At 39.4% G+C, this 23,508-nt stretch overlaps 1 protein-coding gene across 3 annotated transcripts in view; it reads right to left on the bottom strand.

Annotated features, from left to right (window-relative positions):
* The window catches only part of CCNY (cyclin Y), a 117,400-nt gene that overhangs the window by 2,351 nt on the left and 91,541 nt on the right, over nt 1-23,508 (bottom strand). For all 3 annotated transcript variants that reach the window (XM_084260041.1, XM_084260042.1, XM_084260043.1), the window contains 4 exons: nt 22,078-22,135; nt 21,858-21,977; nt 8,227-8,393; nt 3,671-3,833 (listed from right to left, as the gene is read on the bottom strand). In XM_084260041.1, the coding sequence (XP_084116167.1) occupies nt 3,671-3,833; nt 8,227-8,393; nt 21,858-21,977; nt 22,078-22,135 (508 nt within the window). The remainder of the gene's footprint in view (nt 1-3,670; nt 3,834-8,226; nt 8,394-21,857; nt 21,978-22,077; nt 22,136-23,508) is intronic.

The following is a 23,508-nucleotide window of genomic DNA, read 5'->3' as shown; positions in this document are numbered from 1 at the left end:
AAGCATGCAGGGTTGCAATCAATCACTGTGACAGGGGGAAGCTGGGGTGATATATTCTCTACTTGGAACATATATTTTTCCTCCTCTTTTTTTGTCTGTTTGATCTATGGGACTGCACCTCTTCAGGGTCAAGAAAATACAGCATGTAGTTGAAAGGGTTTGAACTCTGTGTGCTAGCACTATCTGAACAATAAAAAGCTCAGACAACATACAGTCAGTTACGCTGGGAGTGCACTAATGAATGCTCTTACAAAATCTAGCCTTGAAACGAGCACACTGCAAGGATGACAAGCAGAAATAGGGTAGGCACATCTTGTGGGCTTACCCAAAAGCAGAATCTGACTCAGATTTAGCTTACTACATGGGAGAAAAAACAGGTGCAAAGGTAGGAAATTACAGAGTAGTGGATTAAGGTTGCATATCCAACAGCCTTCTTGGCAGAAAAGTCTCCCGTATTAAAAAATAGCTCTCAGGAGATTCAAAGAAAGCCTTGAAAGCAAAGGAAGCCTTGGCATTCAGTGTAATTAAAAGGAAAAGAGGAAACACTACCACATATGCTCACTGGAACAAACAGCATTGGCAGGTGGACAAGACTGGATGATGCAATGAAACATTATTTGCCATTTTTAGCTTCCATGATTCCATACAATGGGGGCAGTGGGGCAGAAAGGGGGGTTGTGAAAATGGTTTCTGGCTACTAGGTTGACTGGTATAACAAATTCAGACCACTTTTAAGCCAGAGGGTGATGAAAAGTAAGAAAAACTTACTTGAATTTAGTCATTTAACAGACAAAGCTGCTTCTTAAATATCAACTGTAGAAACATTAAATAAGGAAAAAAATCCACTGCAGATGCTCCAGAAAGCATTGTTATTTTTAACATGTACTATAACCTCTTGTGAGACCTCTAAGCTGATGGATCTTGTCCAGCATTTCCATTTGCTGAGGAGCAGTATCTGCTAGCCTTTCTTTTATTTTTTTCAATCACAGGTATGTCAACCTCATGATATTTGTAGAAACAGTAATGCAGATTCTGCCATGCCAGATCTAGTATCCTGCTTTAGAAAGATCAAGTAGCTCAAAACACAGAAGTAGCAAAAACCTGTTATAATAAAACCATTTTTCTATGCAAGACCTATTGAGATATCAAACATCAGTAAATTGTTTCAAAACTTAGGACTAAGCAAGGCCCTTTCAAGTTTACCAGACAAGGGAAATCCTTCCACAGCATATCTACCTTCGCTATGAATCTGTTGTCTTTCACCACAGACTGCAGCTTTTCTCTCAGTACCAAAACCATCACAATCTGTGTGATACTTTCCTGGTTTTGGCTGAGATAGAGTTAATTTTATTTGTAGTAGCTGGTATAGTGCTGTGATTTGGGTTTAGAATGAGAATAATATCAATTACACACTAATGTTTTAGTTGTTGCTTGGCAGTTTTTGTGTCTACATGGAGTCCAGCTTCTCAGGTCCTGCCAGGTGCACGAGAAGCTGGGAGAGCACAGCCAGGACAGCTGACACAGCTGACTAAAGGGATATTCCTTCCACAGAGCATCATGGCCCAGAAGTGAGCTGGGAGTCAGGACTGCTACTTAGAAACAGCTTGGGCATCAGGTTTACTTTTTTCTGCATGTGGTGAGCAACTGCATTTGTGCATCACTTGTATCATTATTATTATTGTTGTTGTTATTCTTCTTGTCCTTTGTTATCCCATTAAACTGTCTTTATATCAATGCAAGAGTCTGGGTTTTTTCCAACCACCTCCTTGGAGAGGGCTGTGTGCAAGTGGGCCGCTGCCTGGGGCTCAGTTACCAGCTGGGGTTAAAGCACCACAGTACTACATCTCTACTGCACTTGACAATCCAGGTAACTGTTTTAAAAACAGAGAACTCAGGGCTGAAGAGCACATGAGAGACCTAGAAAAGTGCTGCAAATGCATTTTGATAACTCTTGGCAAGCTAAATGCTTAACTGTGCTCAAGGAACTAGGCTATAAATTACACTGTCAACTAGTTTCAAGGGCACACTAATGACAACCAAGTACTGCCAGGGAACAAGACAGTTCCCATCAGGTTCCCTCCCTTCTGGCACAGAACAGAGGCGAGGAGCTGGTAGAGCAAGTTGGTCTCACAGCAGATACTCATCCTCTTCTCTCAAGACATCCTCTTTAGCTAACAGGGTTATTTTACAGCCAACTTCTGCCAGCAGCAGCAAACATCCCCACATGGGAAACTTTTTAATAATACAGATTTATTGAAATAATATTCCATTATTTCTTTTTTAATATACCTTCTTTTTAGTTAGTACAGCAGATCCACCTGTTTTCTCTGGGTATTTACAGTAATTTCCTATTTTCTTCTAAGGTTTTAGGAGCTATCGCCACTACCTTCATTTGTAACCTACTGTCATACATTGAGTGTGATGCAGACTGACACTGTTGGGAAACACTGTGTATTAACCCTCTTTAAAAAGTAATTCAGTCAATTTTTATATATACAACAGCACTCATTATCAAGACCCACCATCTAATCACTTAGCAAAATAGCTCTTTTCAGTTAAGATTATAATCCAAACGAATATTTGGCTTTTTGCTCTTCAGTAGAAACAAAATCCGATGCAAATTTGCATCACACTCCATACATAGAATTAAGCTGCATTCTTACTAGAGCTATCTGCAAATTTGAGAAAGAATAATTAGAAAGAATGAGAAATGCAACTTTAGTGGAATCTGCTTTGATTCTTTCTCCACCACTTTCCATTCCCACTACAGTCACAAACAAGTCAATTAATCTTCCCACACACCATTTACCCCCACAAAAACGTGTGCAGTACTGCCTGCCTGCTTTACAGGAGCACTCGGAGCTTCAGAACCCACAAAGTTCACTCCAACCCATAGGCAAACAACCTCCAGAGCGAAGCTGGTATATAATTAAAGACATGCATGTTAAAAGCAGTTAGCATCTAATGGCAAATTTCAAAGTTAGTAATGAAATGTGTACCATGCACATGCAATAATCCCTTCATTTAAAAAAATTCCTATCAGAAAGCTCAGGAAAAAGAAAAATTCCTGCCTTGCAAAGCGCCCACAACTGAATGATGACTTTAAATTCTTCCTGTGTCTGTGGGAATTCACAGTGCCCTGCATTTCACAGGCTCAGACCATCCAGGTCTTATTAGTGACTAAATCATGAATGCTTAGGACATGTACTCATTTTCTCATTACTGAGAAAAACATCATGGGCGATAACAGACTGGGAGCCATGTGATGTGGAGCAGTAGCAGATAACAAGCACATGGAAGAGTTATTTTCAGCAATACTTGTTAATATTCTGTCCTTTAAGGTGGATAATCAATTTTATGAAACCAATTGAACAGACAAAGCCAGACAGTGAATGGGCTCATAGTAGAAGTTTTGGGTACTTTCACAAGACCAGTTCAGACAACTGGAACTGAAAAAGAAATGGAAAGCAAGACAAGGTATGAAGCAAATCAGGTCAAAATGCTGGCCCAACATCCATGAATACACAATGCACAAACAAAACAGTTATGAAAATTTGGGTACATGATATTCTAATATCTCATGGGAATATTTGGGAAGAGATGGGAGAAGTAACACAAACTCAAAATCCCCCTATATATTAAACTTAAATCTAAAATGAAAGCATCTTACCTCAAGTTTATATGCCCTGTCCCTGCTGAGGGGCTCCAAAGGAAAACTCAGGTTATTTGCTTCTGCCAGGGAACGCAAATCAAAATAATACTTGGCATAAACACTGGAGGGAACATTAATATTGAACTGCAACAGCTCAAGAAACTGTCGTTCCAGCTCATTCCTGTAGAGAGACGACAAATGCAAAAACATATTTCAGACTGTGCATTCTGAATGCAATTTTCTTTAAATTGCAAATGGTATAAACCAAGTTAATTTCTTATTCTTGCCAGACACAATTATCCTAGCCTGAGTTTTCATCTAGTCAACCAAGTTTATCAACATACCTACACCAGCAAGGGATATGAAAGATGCAGCACCTTGAAGCTGCTACTGCAATGCAAATCAAACCCTTCTTGGATTGTGGAAGGGCACCTTTATCAGTTTAGCTAATACAATGTGGAAGGAAAAGCTAGCAGGAAAAATAACCTCTTGTAGTTTCTGCTGCAGTTCCACTAGGTGGGTCTGCTCGCACAGCTATGCACACACAGATGGCAGACGTGCCCTGAATTTGTCAGACATCTCTCAGAAATGCTGCAAAATACACCAAGACCCAAATTACTTAAGAACTTATTTACTTTCTTCAGCCTTTTATAATCAATCATTTAAAACTAGTCATGGGAAACGTGGATTTTACAGCATACTGTCTCCTTGTCTTTATGAACAGAACGAAGTGATTTTTCTCCAGGACGTGCAATCAAAATTCACAGCAGTGATCATTTGTTTTTCAGTACCTAACCCAGACCTGTCAAAATACCTGATAGAACAGAGGTCCTATTTAAGCTCCCACGCAATGAAAACGTTGGTATAGCAATGCATTATTACCCAGTCCAGTACATTACAATGTATGTTAAGAAATAAGTAAATCAACACAATTAACGACTGGAAATTTTCATAAATGTTCTGGTATCTAGAGATCATACTAATACTTATGCAAGGGCATATGATGTATTCAGAACAGGGATTTCAAAGTAAGAGAACTATAAAGCGTAGTAAAAGCTGCACGTTTGCTGAAGAGCATAGGGACGGCACAGCTGTTATGAGCAGGTATTGACTGACTAGGATACGGTATTTCAGCTATGTTTTGGCTGCAGTGTAAGTGTGCAAAGAACGTGCAGGCAGTTGGCAGTGGAAGAGGAAGGATCTGGAGGATAAAGAGTACTGAATTATTTTTCTTCTCAATGTTTACTCTTGCATCACTTTTACCTCATAATCATTGTCTTTCCTTACCTCCACTCCATCTCTGCTGAAATTCTATGTTAATATAATGATGAATATTAATTAACATTAAAAGACTATTTAAAAGCTGGATGGGTCTCTTTGGCATGAATCCTCACTGCTGAATATTCTAGCTTTAAAAAATTTCAAATTAAAAATAAACCCCAAACATTTTAAGATGTCTATCGATAAACAGAGAAGATTATATTTAAATGTCTTTTTATACTGATGCAATATTACTAACTACCACATCCTTCCTCCCTGATTCATCCACATGAGACTGCTTTAGCATATGCTCTCCTGGGGCTGCTCCCCAAATTCACACAGAAACTCGAGGTGATGCTACATACATGACTACAGATAGATGCTGCACTTCAGTCCCCCCAAGCCCTCTGTTAGTATTTCGGTCCAGTTCAGCGTATTGCTGGCGACTTATAAAAGGATTGCATAATGTCTTGCAAAATACTCTCATGCTGGATAATTCACAGCAGTTGAAGATTTTGACCTAGAATTTTCCTGTCTTAATAATAATAATAATAATAATAATAATAATAATAATAATAATAATAATAATAATAATAATAATAATAATAATAATAATAAACAGTGAAAGGCCCCATCTTGCATAGAGTTAGACACTTGAAAATCACAATTTTGTACTGTCCCAACCTCCTGAAAAATAAGAAAAAATAATCCAATACATTAGGGATAGGAGGAAAAAAAAATTCAGAAAAACCTGGCAGTGGGACCATAAACATGAGGTCAACAAGCACCAAAACCTTTGCTGGAGGATTCATCACAAGGACCCCCAAACACAAAGTCCATGAGGCAGATCATCACAAACCATACAGAGAACACAGCATCCCAAAAGGCTTTTGGCATTGCAGTTTGTGAGAACCCCAAAATCTTTAAGAAAAAGTTAAGCAGCTACAAACTTGAGGACAAGGACTCATCAGAGTTTGTGCAGTTCAGAAAGAAGGATGATGTTAGCATGGAAGCACGGGTCTGCCATGTGAGTAACAGCATTATACCACTCAAGTGCAACTGCTAACAGCAGCACACGTGTGTGTCAAAAACAATAACCTCATTTTTTGTTTCCTTTCACACCACCAGAATATGCCTCGTCACCTGCCCTCAACAAAACCCCTAGGAATCAGCAATTTCAGAACTTTTATTTATAACCATTCCCAATTTATAGGGTCACACAGCACAGTCAATCCTGTCAGTCTGCTTCAAGCTGTTCACGACTCGACGTCGGGTCATGTCCCAGCTTCAGAAGTACTTTAAAAGCTCCCAGATTTGCGTTGGAGCAGGAGTGAATGGAGGGAGACCCTTACTGACACTGAATACCAAGAGAAAAGGATCAAGGAAAAAGAGGCTTAGCAAAATAATTCAGGAAACATTCAAAACAGTCAAGGAATCATTATCAAAGGATTCTGTATGGAATAACATTACACACAGAAATGTGAAGGGCCTGATTCTAGCTTTTTGTTGCTCCTATTCCCCCTTTTATTTTGGAAATCTCATCCTCTTCAGGTTATATCAGAAAAGAAGTATCAGCAACCATCCCTAAAGTAGCTTACATATTATAAAACAGATAGCAAAATGGCATTATGTGGTACTTCCCACCTTTATTTTTAAAACAGAGTTTTCTCCGAAACAAATGCAAGTACCTACAGCATACCACAGCAATGTAAGCTTTGTGTTTCTCACTTTGACTTGGGGGAAAAAAGACCCACCTTATTACAAATTGCTTGCTAATACAAGATTTAGAGATAACCTTCCTAATACTTGAGCAACAACAGCTACTCAACAATTTATAAGTTTTATCTAGCAGCATATCAGCACTCTTAATTTAAAGCAATCAGCTAACTCCTAACATTCAACCTTTCCCTTACAGATCATTCCTAGACCAGCCATAAATCTGACAAATGGTGAGCTACTAAAAGTAAATTAGGGCTTCTTTAGCAAAAAGACTTGGCCTTTCACTGCTCTGAGACTGCAAATTGAGATTCACAAAACATTCTGACTGTATAAAGATTTCTTCTCATTTATTTCTCTCCTTCCCTCTTCCCTCCTTCTAGAAAAATCCTCCATCCTCTTCTCTTTCCTCCCATAAAATCAACAACAGACTCTCCAGTAGTTGCAATCCTGACTCGACTTAAAGCAGAGATAAGTCTCTACACTTGTCATTACAGATATTTAGCTCTGCTTGGAAGAGCTCTGAAACACACCCATACTGTACTAAAGCATCTTCTGACTAATTTTGTTGTTATTAGTTCTTATAAAAAATGGGGTGCACCTGAAAAAGTCACTCCGAAAGCATGAGCTGCAGTAGAGGCATCCAGCCCCCTGGCACCATCCCAGCACCAATCCCACCTTCAGCCCTTCCAGCACCTTCCAGCCCTCACATCCACGCCAGCCCAGGTAAGGGCACCTCAGGAAGTGTGCGTGGTTTGTGACTCAGCCCTGAACGCAGAGGCGATACAAACGCCAGCCACTTCAGCCCATCTATGCAATACTTGCTCACCAACCAACCAAAAACACCCCCCACCACCGCTGTTTAGCGAAATGACTGTTGGTTTCAGTTTTTCTAAACATTAAGATCTCAACCATGTTAATCTTCTTATTCTGGTTCCTTTTATGACTGTTGGAATATAGTCTCAAATTGGCTCAGAGTATCCAGCCAGATGTAACAACCCTCTGTGCTGTCACAATATGCACCGTGTAAGAATGCTATCAGATAAAAAAATAGGAAAATGGAAATTTCTCTTTGCAAGTTAAAGTAGCAGACTCTTAACATCCTGGAAATTAACTTGGCAGGATACAGAGGGAAAAAAAACCCCAAAGTACTGAGTTTGAATCATGGCAATAAATAAGTGGGCAATGAACTAAAGGTGATTAGAATCACAACAGGGTTTTTTCCTGCCTTACATGTTGGCCTCCTGACTGTATGGAGAACTAGCCCAACAGTAAATGCTGCTGAAGTGAATCCATGCAGGCATATCGATGTGGAGTTTTTTGTCAAGTCATGCATTTAAATATTCTGCAGGTCTGTTCTGACCATCACTGTGTGTGAACATCCAGTGGTAAAACACACTTCAACCAGAAAACAAAAATAATTCAGAGTCCTCTGTGTAAGCAACTGTCAGGTAGACCTCATGCCATCCATCAGCATCCACCACATTTAGATACAAAGCAGATAAACAAACTTGATGTAATTTATGAGAGAACTTCCCATCCCCCTCACACATGCATATCTTGGCATTCATTGACAAAGATAAACAAACTGCACTCACATGTCTTCAACCGTGATATCTTTCAGGATCTGGCAGTAATCCACGTTCCACACTGCCTGGTCATCCCAAACTTTGGATGCCAATAGAATCGCACCCAGTACAATTCGCTTCCAGTTTGCCGGGCAAATATCTATCTCTGCATAAGTTAAAAGTCTTTCAAGATATACCTGTGGAAACACATTAAAAGCAAAACTTAATCTATTTCACTTTTAAGTAGAAATGAAAAAAAACAACCCAACTATTCTCATAAACCTAGTCTTGCAGTTTCAGTCATCTGCTCTCAAAGATTCTTTTATAAAAGCTGTGGGTTTAAATGTATACATTTATGCCAAGCTCAAGGCTGGATATCATAAATTCGTATTTTAGCTGGCCTTTGCCTTCTAATCATATTACCAGAAACAAACCCATTGTTTTTCTATCTGTGACTCTTGCTGATATAGGCACATGTTGGAATGAATTCAAATGATAACTTAAATAAATTCCTAAAGTAATAATGTAGATAAATAAAATGCTAATTAGTAATGAGGTAGGCTACCAATACTAGTTACTAGTAGAATGGCATCACATCATGCTGAACCCCTCTGGTAAGCCTGTGTGAGAAGGTTCTACAGGCACCTACGGGTGGGATGGAGGAACATTTACCACAGAAACAGCAACGTGAACAGGGGAACAATGTGAGCTGGTAAGATAATATAAGAGTTTCCTCTGGACTGATAAACTCTGGAGATGTTTAACAGTAATCCTGTTGGATTTACCAGAACTGGTGAATTGGGACACAGTCTGGCCCAGTCTGGGTAAAGGCCACCACCACAGGCTAGCACCTACCAGATGTAATTATCCTAGCACCCACCACCCAGACCTCATCCAAAAGAGTGGAGGGAAGTATTTACAGAGACTACAGGATTATATACGCACATCTAAAGAGACAAGGGGCCCTGGAAGAACTACCTGTGCACCTGTGCACCTATCAAAAAATGCTGGGAGGGTTGATGTATGACCCTCTATTTCCACATATAGAGCTGGACCGCCCCCTCCCCGAATGGATGGTCCAGCCAGGGAACTCTGGGCGAGCATGCCAGGGATACAGTATCAATAACACCAGCTCCACTACATTAATAATAACAACAGATTGATAAACAAAATGTGTTCTAAGAAATACCAGTTGTGGGTGATCTGTGAGCCCCCCTAGTCTATACCCTACGAGGAACAGGGAAATTACAATCATGAATAGTTACACGTGAGGTGAACAAAACTGAACACTTCTGCAATCCACTGCACGTAACCAGTTTATAGACCAGCTGAGAAAAAACCTAATAAATCTGCAGCTTGACTAAGCTAATGCTTACTAGCACCTAATCAAATCATACCCAAATAATAGCTATTAAAGGAAAAAAAAATTCAAATAATTCCTGAATAATAACTAACACATATACCAAATATTCATTATAGGACAAATGCTGTTAAGGATTTGAGGGAAAGGGGGAAAACTTGAAAACCCAGAACAGCTGACTTGTGATTTTCTATAAGGATTTGCACTCATTCAACACAGAGTTCTGCCAGCAATTCGTGCTTCTTGAAAGATCTAGCATTAGTAGAAAACAGCATTCAATTAATACTAAAATAATAACTAATATATTTTGAAGCTCATTTATTTTTATGACTCCACAATAACATCAAGGCCAATTACCTCCTTCACATAGTTTTGTTCATTAATTTTTACAATTATATGTGCAAGTAATTAGAGCTTGGCAACAAGATGATCAAAACCAGTAGACAGCTGTTTCATCAAGTTTTACAGAAAAAATCTCTTATGAAAAAATACTGAATATCTGAATACATGTGCAGATACTGAGCCCATAAAATGAACTTCCTCACACCCTCTGCAGTATAAGCAACACACTGAGCAACACATTCACAGGAAAAATACAAACCCCACATCATTAGACAACTTCTGTTCAAAGTGTCTGCCACAAAGTCTAAGTTCTTTGTTCTCTCACTAAAGCAAAATAAAACTCAAGTTACAGTGACTTTAACAGTCACTAATACAGGCATATTGCAATGAATGCCCATGTAAAATGTATACATTTTTCTCTCCTCAACAGAATATACCTCTCCCAAGCAACAGATTTCTCAGTCCACTGTGAGTTAGTTTCAGTCAGGTTTCACTGCACTCTTCCAGCAATGAGGTGAGGAAGATCAGCTGCAGTCATTAAGTCAGTAAATCCTGCTCTAGTTCAGAAACTGAAGCTTTCACTGCTGTGACTGGCATCAAGGAAGGGAAATTGTTCAGCAGTTTCGCTTCTCGCCCATGGAACAACTTGCTGTATATGGAGAAGCAGAGCTTGAAACTGGAAGTGCTTCAACATGACAACACAGACACATTTACTAGAACCAACAATTAGTCCTGATACACTACTTTATAAAAACACAGGTTTGCACTTAACTAAAGAATAACCTATTCTCTGTGTCTTGTAATAGATCTTATAATACCCTCTTCACTGCATTGTGATAAAAAGTGACTAGGTGGTTATTTAGGTTGCCAGTACTTTTACAAGAGCCTACACCAACTGACAGAAACTAGCAGGAGATTTTGTGAGACACTGATGAAAGTACAATAGACATGCAAAATATTATACCTACTTAGAAAGCTTTCTGTTTTATACAATCAGAACCCTGCTTGGGATTCCGAAGGATCAGCATTTGGTTTGAATTTTATACACCTAAAGATATTCTTCTACAGATATTGAAGGAAATTGACTTCTGTTCTAACAGAATACATGGACATTAAGAAAACTGAAAACATTCCTTTAAGCTACATATGTTTTAAAATAACACTGAAGAATTTTACTAACCAATTTAAAACATTTTTTTAGGAGGGATGATGACTGATTGAAAATTACTAAAACCTACAAAACAGTTAGAAAATATTTATCCCAAGGTTTTGGGGGTAACTACCTTCAAATAAATACCAAAATTCCACAAAATAAGTACTAACTCATAAAAGAAGCATACACACAAAATGGTAGATGCATAGAAATCTTCTGTGGAAAAGCATCATCTCATTGATACTGCCAAACCAGTTCCAATGAGTTTCTGAAATTGCAGAATACTCAAGTGTGAATAATTACAGTGTAATGGGTATTACAGAACAGTCAAATATAAAAAAATAAAAGGCTCAGTAAAAGAACTTTGGTGTTTCCACACCCCACAGGGTTCCCCTACTTTCCTTGGGTTAAGGAAGAATTAACTTTAATCTTGTTTCAGACACTTTGTTGAACTCAATGTACTACATCATTAGGCACAAAAAGACAGGTATGGTAAATGTTCAAAAATCTGTATGAAAACAAAATTATACTCAACTATAAACTCAGAACATTCACAGCATGAGACGTCACAGATAAAACTGTTGATTTTTCTGTTTTATCTTCTTTAAAAAAAAGAAATGTATAGGTAGCAAGGTAAAGTAAAGCTACAGATGAATTTCTGGAGGCCCGATTCCAGACTTCTGAATACCCCATTTCTTCTTTAGCTATGATTTTCCCCTGCCTGTCATCCTAACGTTGAAGAAAACCATAACATTATCTCGTAATACTGTAAAACAAAGCATTACTAGTTGTTTAAAAAATTACTTTCTTTCATAAAGAAGGCAAAACACTATTTAAGGACAAAATTCCAAATTTTGGAAGCCCATTATTAAAAGCAGAGTTTTAACTTTTAAGTTAGAGCATCAGCCTGAAAAGATTTTGATGTACAAAATTTAGTATTGAGAGACCACAAAACACAAAGCTCCCTACGAAGGTGGCACATGGATCCCACCAGAGTCTGTGCTACTGGATGGTTCGGTTTAAAAGGCTGCCTTGGCTTTCCAGGCAGTCTGTGTAAACCAACAGCCCCTTTACAGACTGTATTACACAAACAAACTTGTTCAACTTAGGAAGCAAAACTGCTCCTTGAATTACGAACAAACAGCAATCCCTGGAAGTGCTCCTGGGAAGCTGAAGACTTCTTTAGGGCAATGCACCATGCTAATGCAGGGAGCTGCGCAAGCAGAAAGTGCACAGAAACCATAGTATCGTGCCACCCGAAATTAGGAAATGCACCTCATTTGCTTTACATCAGTGCTGAATTTGATGCTTTACTGTTAATTAAATTTCAACTTCCTACATGCAGTTTTAGTAGATTTGGAATGAATACTCCATACCTACAGATACACAAAGCATACAAAACACAGAAAGTAGTATCATTTCCCTGGTGCAGCTCGAGCTTAGAGAAAGGTTAAAAAAAAAAAAGGAAAAGAAGAAAACCATTAAGGACTCTTGTGGGCTCAGAGGCATTCAGAGAAGAAAAAGTACACTGTTAACCACAGATCATAGAATCATAGGGGTTGGAAGGGACCTCGAGAGATCATCGGGTCCAAACCCCCGGCCAAAGCAGGGTAAGAACGATACAGCAAGGAAAGGCATATAGGAGAATAATTTATAACAGTGAAGAGGGAGCATAAACTTCCCACTACCTTCCCACCAGCACATACTTGAAAAATCAGCTTTAAAAATTAAGTTAAAGCTTGATAAGGCACTATTCTTATACCACCTTCATTACCATATTTGAGCATCTTCCAATAGCATGTTGAAGGGTATGAATAATTGCTTGAGTGATAACTTGGGCTTAACTCCAGATGTAGTTTGCTGGAGTGAGGCCCCGTCTCATCTTCGGATAAAACTGAAGATGATAAATGCCTCGCCAGGAGCAAGGCGCTTAAGTGTGGCTCCTGGCTCCTTTCTAGAAAATGCCTTCAAAGAGAGCATTTTGTTTTGTTCCCTTGCTGTGGCCTCCCTGACTCCGTCTTGAGTTTTAAGTGTCTGTGCTCAAGTAAGAGAAGACAGAAAAAGAAGAAGACTTCTTCTTGCAGTAAGCATTGGTAAAAGTTTATTGAGGTTCTCAGCTAATGTGGGAATTCGCTGTAATCTAGGACTTGTCTCCCAAAGATACGCCCATGTTGTCACACTAGTGTAGTTCTTCAACTTTCAATCAAGCCCACTCAGTCACACATACAGCCACCATTCCAGCTCTTGCTAGTTCTAATTTGGAGTGAGCCAGGTGACTCTGCAGACACTGAAATTCAGGCTGTACACATTTGAGCTCTCTACTCATGTAGAGTATCCTCACAGCAGTGGTATACACACAACCACATAAGCTCTGTCTCCTGTGTAACTGTTAGAAAGCTCATTACTCCTGCAAACAGAGCTCTCCACCACTATTTCCATCTCAAAGCATTTCACTATACTAGGTCCAGGCCATAGGTAACAGCCCAAGCACCAGGATTTTGACTTTGATGGGACATCGGAATAAAAAGGTGAGGTAGAGTCTGCAATGCACTCAGCAGCCCAGACTGCTGAATTCAGGGGGTTGCTGCTGGCTGCTGCAGAGATGTGCTGAATCAGTGCAGACTTTTGGAGCAGGTCCAGGTGGCTCTCAGCCCGTTTGAAGAGGAAGGCTGGTGGGTGGTTAGTTCACTACGCTACTCATCCCAAACAAACTCGTGTCTGGTGGGAGAACGCCACCTGCTTTCGCTGGCAAAAGCAAGCGAGTCTTCCCACACGCAGACAGCCATGCTCCACCTCATTAAAAAAAAATTATCACCAAAAATGCTGACCTTGTAATGGTAAATGTGACATATGGAAATGCCATTTGTATGTAACTCTGTCTATACACTGAATAGTGTCTCAAAATCAGAGAGAATTTTCTTGGATACGGGATTTGGCTCAGAGTTGGGATTCTGCATGTACTATGTGGTTCAGTACACTCACGTGTTGTAATGAATTTCACTGGCTTAATTTTCAAAAGCAAAGCACTTTCTGCATTTTCTTTAGGACTAGCTGCTGTAAAGCCATATAATAGAGCTGAAATGTAAAAGCTAACTGCAAGAAAAGAATATTGTAACTCAAACTCCAGAATGATGGAAGAAATTTACTTACGTGTCAAAAGACAAAAAAATGCAGAATAAACAATGTGAGAAATAGGGGTTTTTTTTTAAACCACTCATCTCCTCTGGATTGTTTCAGCAGGTGTTTCTTTACAGAGCCCAAACTAATAAGATAAAATGAGTTTTCAGTATTCAGAAGACATAAGTTAAAATAAATGCGATGATTTGCCTCCACACACTTTTAACAGCTGTGTTCATGCTTAAGAATGGAACTAAAGCTTAAGACAAATTGAAACTGTTATACCAATGTTACTTTTCTTCAATTTAATTCATCCTCTGCAGTGTCTCTTTTGAAAGTAAGCTTTTGTGGCAAAACCTCTGAGCAACTTCTCAACTAAACATTCAAAACCTGAATTCCAAGACAACAGGTTTATTCTGCCTTCTGTCAAGGCCTAGTTCTCCACAACCACGTTAACAGCTTCCAAGAGCCATCTTCTGCACACCTATCCATACCCAGTTAGTTCCATGACTGTATGTTCATGGATTTTTTACACAATGATAACACGACTATTTATATGAAAGTTTAAAGTTACTGATACAACTTTACCAGAACCCCTGAGCGGCTTCAGTCAAACAACAAGCACCAAGCCTGACTGAACTCAAGCAGTGTCAGGACGATGCGCTCAGTCCCATGCTCTGACTTGGCTGGCTCTGTGTGGAGCCAGGAGTTGGGCTCAATGATGGGTCCTTTCCAACTCAGGATATTCTATGATTCTATTGTGAATTTCTCATTGTGAATTTTTCCCAGCTTGCAAAAAAACAAGTCTAACTCACTGTTAATACCAACAACACAACAATCATCAAAATCATTTGCAACATAATTCAATTCCCAGATGTAATGAAAATGCAGTCCTGATCTGGAAAATGCCAGTGGGCATCAGTCCATCAATACATGTTTAGTTATAAGCTCAATACCTTGGAGTCTGTATCCACCACTGTTAGTCTACTGTGGTTGGGAACACCATCTCAGTTTTACATGATTGTCAGTCCGACAAACTTCGACAGACAATACTTGCACCTCAATCGAGACATTTTAGTAACTTGAGCACATGTCAGAAGATACATTGCACAGAGTTAAGATTTCAGAAGAGCAATAGTGGATTATTATTTTCCATCTCTTCCCAGAGGCTCGCACCAGGATTTTGAGATGACTGACCTTTACACTTGGAATATCAGCAAATTATTACTTAATCATAAGTGAAGCCAATTAGGTGATTTGCCTTTGTTAAGAATTCATTTATCTGAATTTAAAGGGATTTAATTCTATTAATTAAATAAAATTACCAGTCCGTGGGTATAGATAATCCCAAATTGGCTTTGAGTTCAATGAACTCTGGAGAGGTTCATTAGCTTAGATGTGGCACCACAGGAATGTGGTTAAATGGTTTCCAAAACCACTTTAGGTCCAGCAGAGTTACAGAGCCTATTTGTTTCAACGTCCATCTTGAGCTCAAAAATCTGCCAGACCCAAAATGACTCCATGCTGACCTACTTTGGATGCCTCTGATCTGAACTCCCAGGACTTAGACTTGAAATAGCATGGTGGAGAAGCATTTAGCCATCTATTATCACCACTAGTCCTGGGAGGCTTTTTTTAATCCAGAAACAGAACTGTAACATGGCACAAGCTAACAGGATCAGCAACACCATCCAAGCTCCAGCAGTGCTGCTGCAGCAGAGCTGCTGCTGAGCCAGACCTAATCCCCAGGGTGATTATTTGTAGTTGGGTGAATCTGTCGTGGACTTCATGAGTTTCTGAGAGCAACCACAGCATCCAATGTTGTCCAGTTATCTGGGATGTCTTGCTCCCCATGGTCCTGGATAGCAGAGAGTTGGTTACACAACACACCAATCAACAGAACATAGATCATTTGAAGAAACTGAAGAACTAAAGATAGCACTGAAGACTGCAGCTCTAATTAGTGCAAAACAGTGTCTCCTTTTTTTTCCATCTCAGAGGACATTATGGAATATTCTGTATATTATATAATGTTCTCAAGTAGAAAGAAAACTTTAAATACCAGAGAAGGGTTCCCCCCCCTCTTTTCTTTTTTCCCCCTTCAGGAGTATTCATACCAAATAAGAAAGTGTCAAATAGTTTCATTTTAGTATTTCATAATCCAAAAAAACACTCAAATTTAATTAAAACCTTACTATGAAATTCTTATGGAAGTTTTGTTTCTCTGTGTTACTTCGTTTTGAAGCTGTTCAACAGTAACCTTCAATATCCCACTGATACCCCTTATTGCAGTGGAATTGCAGTCTAAGAACCCAAAATACCATGGGTTTTTTTAATAGGTTTTTTTAAGGTTTCCCTAAATGAATGGAGGAGGTTTTCTATGGTGGTTATGAGATTTCCACCCTTGGAGAAATCCAGAAGTCCACTGGGCAGGCCCTGTTCAGCCTGATCCAGCTGGTGACAATTTGAGCAGATGCCAGACCAGAGTGACCTCCAAAGTTCCCTTCCAACCTAAATTATCCTGTGATCCCATCTTTCTGCAGCACTGGAGTATCCTGTGGCACAATATGGAGAGGTCAGAAGCTGTGTGCTGCCCCCAAGGAGGCTGGGCAGGAGTCTCAGCAAACTAAGGAAACCAGTAATCGCTGAGGAATGTCACTGACATTTCTAGAACAATTCTGAACTTTGAGGCAGCAGCAAGAACGAAGCATTACCTTTTCTCTTCCTGTTTTTATACTGCTGTAGGTCAAATTCTATCTCTGCTTTACTAATAAAACGCTAGTGGCTTCCATCATTTGTCACTAAGTTTACATCAATGCTTTTGTTATTTTAATTACCGTAATTGAGAATCTACAAATGAAGATGTATTTGCAAAAAACTCATTCCCTCTCTTTCTTTCCCATTCAAACTCCCTATGAACTCACTAGGCAATCTACATTATAAGTTGCAGGAACATGGAATAACTAAAGCAAAACAGTTTTCATCCCAACAAATCACAGAGAAATACAGAGTTTTCTCTCTTTAATGAGAGAACTCCAGCGTATCACAACACCTTGAAACTAAAAAGATATCTGTATGGAAAAAATTATAATTGGTAGTGGGTCCCATATAGCCAAATTGCAGCTCTAGTCCGACCGCTAAATTACCATATGCTCTGTTCTAAGCAATCAGCCAGTTCCGTACCACGACTCTCCAGAAATAACTGTGCTTTGCAATTGCCCAGCTGGGCATTTCAAATGTTCCACAAAGGTCTGGTGCCATCCATTTGGTGGAAAAGGACATCACATCATCATGGTTCCTTTTTATTTTTGAGACCAAATGTTGAAAAAGAATAACAAACACAGTCACAAAAGTCTGAAAATGTGAACAACTGCTAAGCATCATTGCAGGTATTTGTAAGAGACAGTAATGGAAATGAGAGCAAAGACACACACCTCCAGGTCTGGCCCTAATTTACTCATTTTAAGGCAAAGACCTGTAATATATATAAAATGCACTCAAACTATTAGGCAACATTGACTTTCTAGTCTAAACCTGGGATCAGTAGACATCCATACTTTGAATGAATATCCTCTGCTCTTGGGGAATTAAAAAAATTATTAAAAAAATCACCCCATCTCAATGTTTTCTTTTCTCATAAAGTGTATATCCCAGTAGGCATAAAGCAAGATTGGACTGAGAAACGGATAGGTCAGAGTGTTCCCTGACCCCACACCCAGGCTCAAGATCCACAGCACAGGTGGAAGGAACAGATGCGACCAAGTAGTGGGTTTCACCTCCCAGGGAACACTTGGAGCCCAGGACAAAAGTAGCCACCAACACTACTGGATGCACATGAGTTGTGGATTTCTAACGGGAAGCTGAGTGCAGCTTCAACACCTTGCTCACTCAACCATACTCACAGTCCCTTATGGTCACTGGATGAAGAGTGACAGACTTCAAACCAGGCGGTACAACAATACTTTGCACTGTACTCTTTGGTCTTCAGAAGAACCTGCAGCTTCCATGAGGTGTGTAAAGATCAGCCGAGCCAGCTGAAGAGGACCTCTGCTGCAGATCAGCTGTCTCTGTGAACTCTGATTATTTGCTTTTGTGCTTTTGCCTTCTTTTAAACTAATAGCAGATTTTTGATACTTCAATTGAAATACGAAATAAAAGCATTTTATCAGCATTGCAAAATAAAATACCCCAGTGAAAGGAAAGCAATTAGAAGCCTTCTCTGTTCCCCCAAACACAGAGAAAACATCATTCCCCTCATATACTGTAATTTTCACAGCACAGTTCAATATTCTCTACCTAGTTGCTGAAAACGTGACTGAAGAGTACAATAAGACTCAGGAACATCTGGCTGGATTAATCAAATCCCTATTTTTCATAAGTAGAATTTATTCTTACGTACTTCAAATTTCAAATTTCCAAATATCAAATCCTCTCAGTCACAGTATGAACTTTGCAACATATTTCAAAAGCACTCTCCTCTGAACTTCACAGAAACAATTCACCTCAAGTACTGCACGGATTTGCATATCACTGTATCTGATCAGACTACAGCATACAGACCGAACACATTTGCCTATTTGCAAATGCGAAATGTATCCTCTCTGAATCTACTATGGACACTGAAGGCTATTAGGAACCTTATTTACATTTGGCCTATTTGCACATAACTCAGAAAGTTGTGCCAGGGTAATGCAGAAAACTTGGAGCATCCCCCTCTTCGGGTCTAAATAACAGGGTGGGTTTGTTTTTACCGAACAAAAGAGCAAAGCATAAATATTTAATTCTCCTGAGATGCAAACGCTGTACTGTTTTCCTGTTGGTATGGATAACGCTCCTGCTCACATTTTTATTTGCTATCCAATTAATACATTAACACAAGTACAACTTCTCACCCCTGCACTTGAGGAGATGGTGAGGAGACAGGCATTTTCGCAGGTTCAGTGAGGGTGGCAAAGCTCTGGGCGAGGGCACACGTGTTATTTTTCTCACAAAGTTGGGTCACAGAGAGCACTGGACAAACCCCCCATTATTTTCAAGACTTCTAATCAGCAGCACAATTCTAAAAACTAATTTTATTCTTATGGTATTATTTTATAGATAATGTGAATTACTGTTTAATTGTTTCAACCTGAGATTTTAATTTTTCACCTGTCAGTATGGGAAATCTCTTGGCAGCTCTGGAGGCTGTGTGAAAATTACATTTTTTGTTTAATTATAAATTGGTTTTGCTGTAACAGTGGAGGCTTTAATTGAAATATTTTAATTAAGTGCTTGAAGCAACACAATGCCGTCTTTTTGCTGGAGACTACCTTATCTAAGAGTCTGGTGTTTCACATGCAGTCAGCTCTGTGCTGAGCATACAGACAGATAACCAATTGTGGCAGCTGCTCCCACCCCACTAATGGCATGTCACGAGACAACAGTGAGTGCATTCAGCCACACACACCTTCGACCACATTAATAACCTGGGCAGTAAAAATGGATGGTTAGGACACTTTAAAAATAATTAGAGTGAGTGCAAGAAAGGTAATAGTTGTAGCATCTTGTTCAAAATGTACTGCGATCTCCAGGGATAGACTTTCTGTCTTCTGGCAACCCTCCCAGGAGGAACCAGTGACAGACAGGTCTATTGGATTGCTCCCCGATGGACAGCCAGGCTGTGGCAAAGCATCAGCTCCAGCAGGGAATGCTGCTCTCTCCTTCTCCAGACAAGGTATCAAAACTGAAAACACTCAAAGGGTTCACAAATAGAAGTGACAACATTATTATTAAGATTTCAGGAGTGCAGGAAGGGAGGGAGGGAAGGGTTGATTGCTTTTTAAGAAATTAATTTCCACGTCTAACATTTCAGAAACAACAGTATTTGTCTCTGGGGCCCCTCCTCATGACACTGACAAATAAAGAAATGGGATCTAGAAGTACAGAGGAAATCAAGAACAGTAGCAGCAGAATTTCATACTTGGAAACCACTGTTAATCCAAAAACTCTGCAACTTTCTGGAAAGAGAGGTCAGATAGGTGCTATTATCCTGAAAACACGTGCAAGTCTAGCAGAACAGTAACACTGATCAACTGCACCAAAGTTAGGCACAAATTGTTGCATGGCTGCTTTGAGAATTACACTACAAAACAGTTAATCTGTTATTATTGTGTTGTCTAAAAACCCCAACCCACTTTTCCTGCACTAACAACTATGGAAACTGCCTCTACTATATATATATATATATAAAAAAAAAAAAAGAGTTAAACATATTTATACTTCATTGTAGATCATACCAAGTTATGTGGAGGGAAACCACCTGACAACCAAAAGAGGCAAGGAGGTAGGTACAAATAAAAATAAAGAAATATGTGCCCAGGTTAACAAGGTTTGTGGGAAAGAGTTTTCCATGCATTGCAATAACAAGATACTCTTTAAATAATAAAAAAAAAAGAATCCCTCTTCCTTTCTAAAGAGTGCCCTCATTGATCAAATAACCTCAGATCGAACAACAGATAACTACAAGGTTCCACTGTATTTGACAGTACATTAATTAAATTACACAAGAACATACTGATTCACAGGCACAACATATCTGCTCTTCAGCACAAAAGAGGAAGAAGAGGGAGAAGGACAACTACTTAGTGCGATTATATAGAAGAGAGAGAAAAAATGTCATTTCAGAAAACAAGCAATGTCCAGGTCAAGTAACTAGGTAAAGTGATACTTCAAAATGTAAGGGTGGAGCACTGCAGGGCGTTTCTTGCCCTATTTCTCTCGTATTCCTGTTCTCTACTGGCTAGTACAATTCACTGAAGAAGAAAAGCCTGCCAACTAATCTTAGAAGCCAAGGAAGAGAGATTAACAGAGGAAATGAGTAGGTCTGGCCTTCAAAATCCACCTTCTCCAATTTCCCCTTCTTCCATCTAAAGTGCAGAACAAAGCTGTTATGAAACCACATGTTATAGTGGGAAAAAACCATTTTGTTCTTTAAAAATGTCTGAGTCAAGAACATGGCCAAAATCATGCCTGGAAGCTGAAGAGGCTTGTCAGAGTAAAAAATTCAGAAAAATGAAGAAATTCTCAGCTGGTGGAGATCACTTTAGCTCCTTTAATCCGCATTGCTATGCTGATCTACACCAGCTGAAAATCTGAACCTTCTTTTGTGTCATGCTATTTTTAAGTAGCTAAACTTCAGCCTTGAGTACAATTGTTCAATCCTATGACACGGTTCCGAAAGACAAGTACAGTGCAAATAAAAAAGAGCCATCACCAACACGTCCCTGTCCCTCACCAAGCCCTTCCTGTGCCTGTCAGCTCTTACCAGAGCTATTAAATTACCTACAGCTGTTCCTGAGCCTGCTGGGAGCTGCAGCAATACAGAGCAAAAGTGGAAGCCTTTCTGCTTTCAACATTCCCTCCTGTTCGGATTGCTTATGCCACCTGCGTTTTCTATTAGTCACCTAGGCAGCCTGTAACATTATCACTCTGTGAGAGCAAAGCATAACCCCAGCTTTTGTGTCACCTGTTACCCAATATCTTCTTCCATCACTTACTGAAGCACCTCTTCCCATCAAGAAATCCCCATGGTCTCCATGGTGAGGAAAGAAATTCCCTGGCAGCACCTACATCTATTAAATCATACAAACCCAAGCCTTGGGAACAAAACCGGGTCTGTCAGATCGTTGATGTCATCTCTCAGACACTCACCAGGGTGACAATGGCACATTCAGCAGTCAGTTGAGCAGCACTGAACAAGGTCCGAACAAAGCGGTAAATCTGCTTCTGCTCCGGGTCGTGTTTGTCGTAATCTGGTGGCACTTCGGATTTCTAAGGAAGAAATACTTCCAAATAGGTGACTGAAACAAAACGAAGCAGACAGAAAGAAAGACAGTTCACATGAAAGGGAAAAAGAGGCAGATGAACTTACCGAAAGGGGATGGAGGTTTTCATCAAAAATATCTAAGAGCATTCTTCCATCTGTGTCCCTAAAAAGCATTAAAACCAAAGCAGTGTCATTATCTGAACAGGGCAGCATGTAGCTCTCAGACACAAGCATATCATTCAAACTCCAGTGCTCGTGCTGTGGAGTGCTTGGAAATGCTGCAGAAATGGGATTTTCAAATAGAGACTGGACCTATTGTGCCATAAGGTTGATGTGTAATATGGAATCCATATTACAAAGTATGAGAAAATGTTCAGCTTTCAATGCCCAAAACATTTACACTGTGAGGCTTTTACACAGCCTACAAGGTACTACTATAAACAATAAAATCAGCCCAGCTTATTGTTCTTAGCTTCATCACATTAATCCTTGCAACCTTTTAATTCCTCCTCCTCCTTTATTGTCAACACCACGAACATTTACAAATACACAAAACTATTTTTACAGTTGTACATTTCAGGAATTGAACTTGATCCTCACAGGTCCCTTCCAACTCAGTATATTTTATGATTCTATGATTTCTGAACACAAAATCATCAGACAAAATAATATTCCTATTCACTGCAAGACCAACACTTAAGTTAGTGCAACATGACAAGCCCAGTAACATCCAGTATGCAGTATAAGACTGTTGTGTGTAATCTTGGCAGGAACACTAACAATCCCAAAAGTGAGCGGTACAACAGTACCAGTTAAAACAGGACACTTTCTGGACAGATGCAGCCATGTGACCTACTTATTACAATCCCATCTTTATGTATAGCATCCCTGATACTCTGGTCACAGAGCTCTTAAGAGAAACCACTGAATAGGTTTTCTATCTTCACTCAAAAGCGCGTGCCTCACCAAGTACGCAAACACAAGTTCCACAGGGGATTTATGTCTCCAAAATGTACTTATTAGCAGCTAACATTTAAACCTCAACATCTGAGGGTGACACGTTTTCTGCTATAAACCCTGCTAACACTGGAAATACACTGTTTTTTTTTTTAAAGAGTGCCTAAATTAACCCCCAGATTGAAATAATTACTAGAAAATTCTTAATGAGCAAGGATATAGGTCCGACTTTTACCCCAACATAAAAAAACTGGTATCTTAATGCAGAAGTAATCTCCCTGCAATCACTGACGTATGGCATTAAACTGTGACCCTTCACAATAAGAGAGAAAGAACTTCCTATTTTATTTCTTCATGCTGTAGCTGCTGCAGGCTACGAAGGCACATTTGAGCACCCTCAAAAAACCTATTGCACCAAAGAAAAAGTATTTTAATCTTCATTGGAACAAATTCATGTTGTTATCTTTCCAAAATGAACCATCTACTAATTGACCTCAATATTTTAAAACTTACTTTTTTAAAATTTTATTTACTGATTTAGCAAATTCACCAATACTTAAGCATTCCTCTGAAAGCAGG

Source organism: Gallinula chloropus (genome assembly GCF_964237585.1).
Source record: "Gallinula chloropus genome assembly, chromosome: 2".
In the NCBI taxonomy this organism is placed as follows: Eukaryota; Metazoa; Chordata; class Aves; order Gruiformes; family Rallidae; genus Gallinula; species Gallinula chloropus.
Note: the sequence above shows the minus strand (reverse complement) of the source record. Positions and strands in the feature narration are given on the sequence as shown.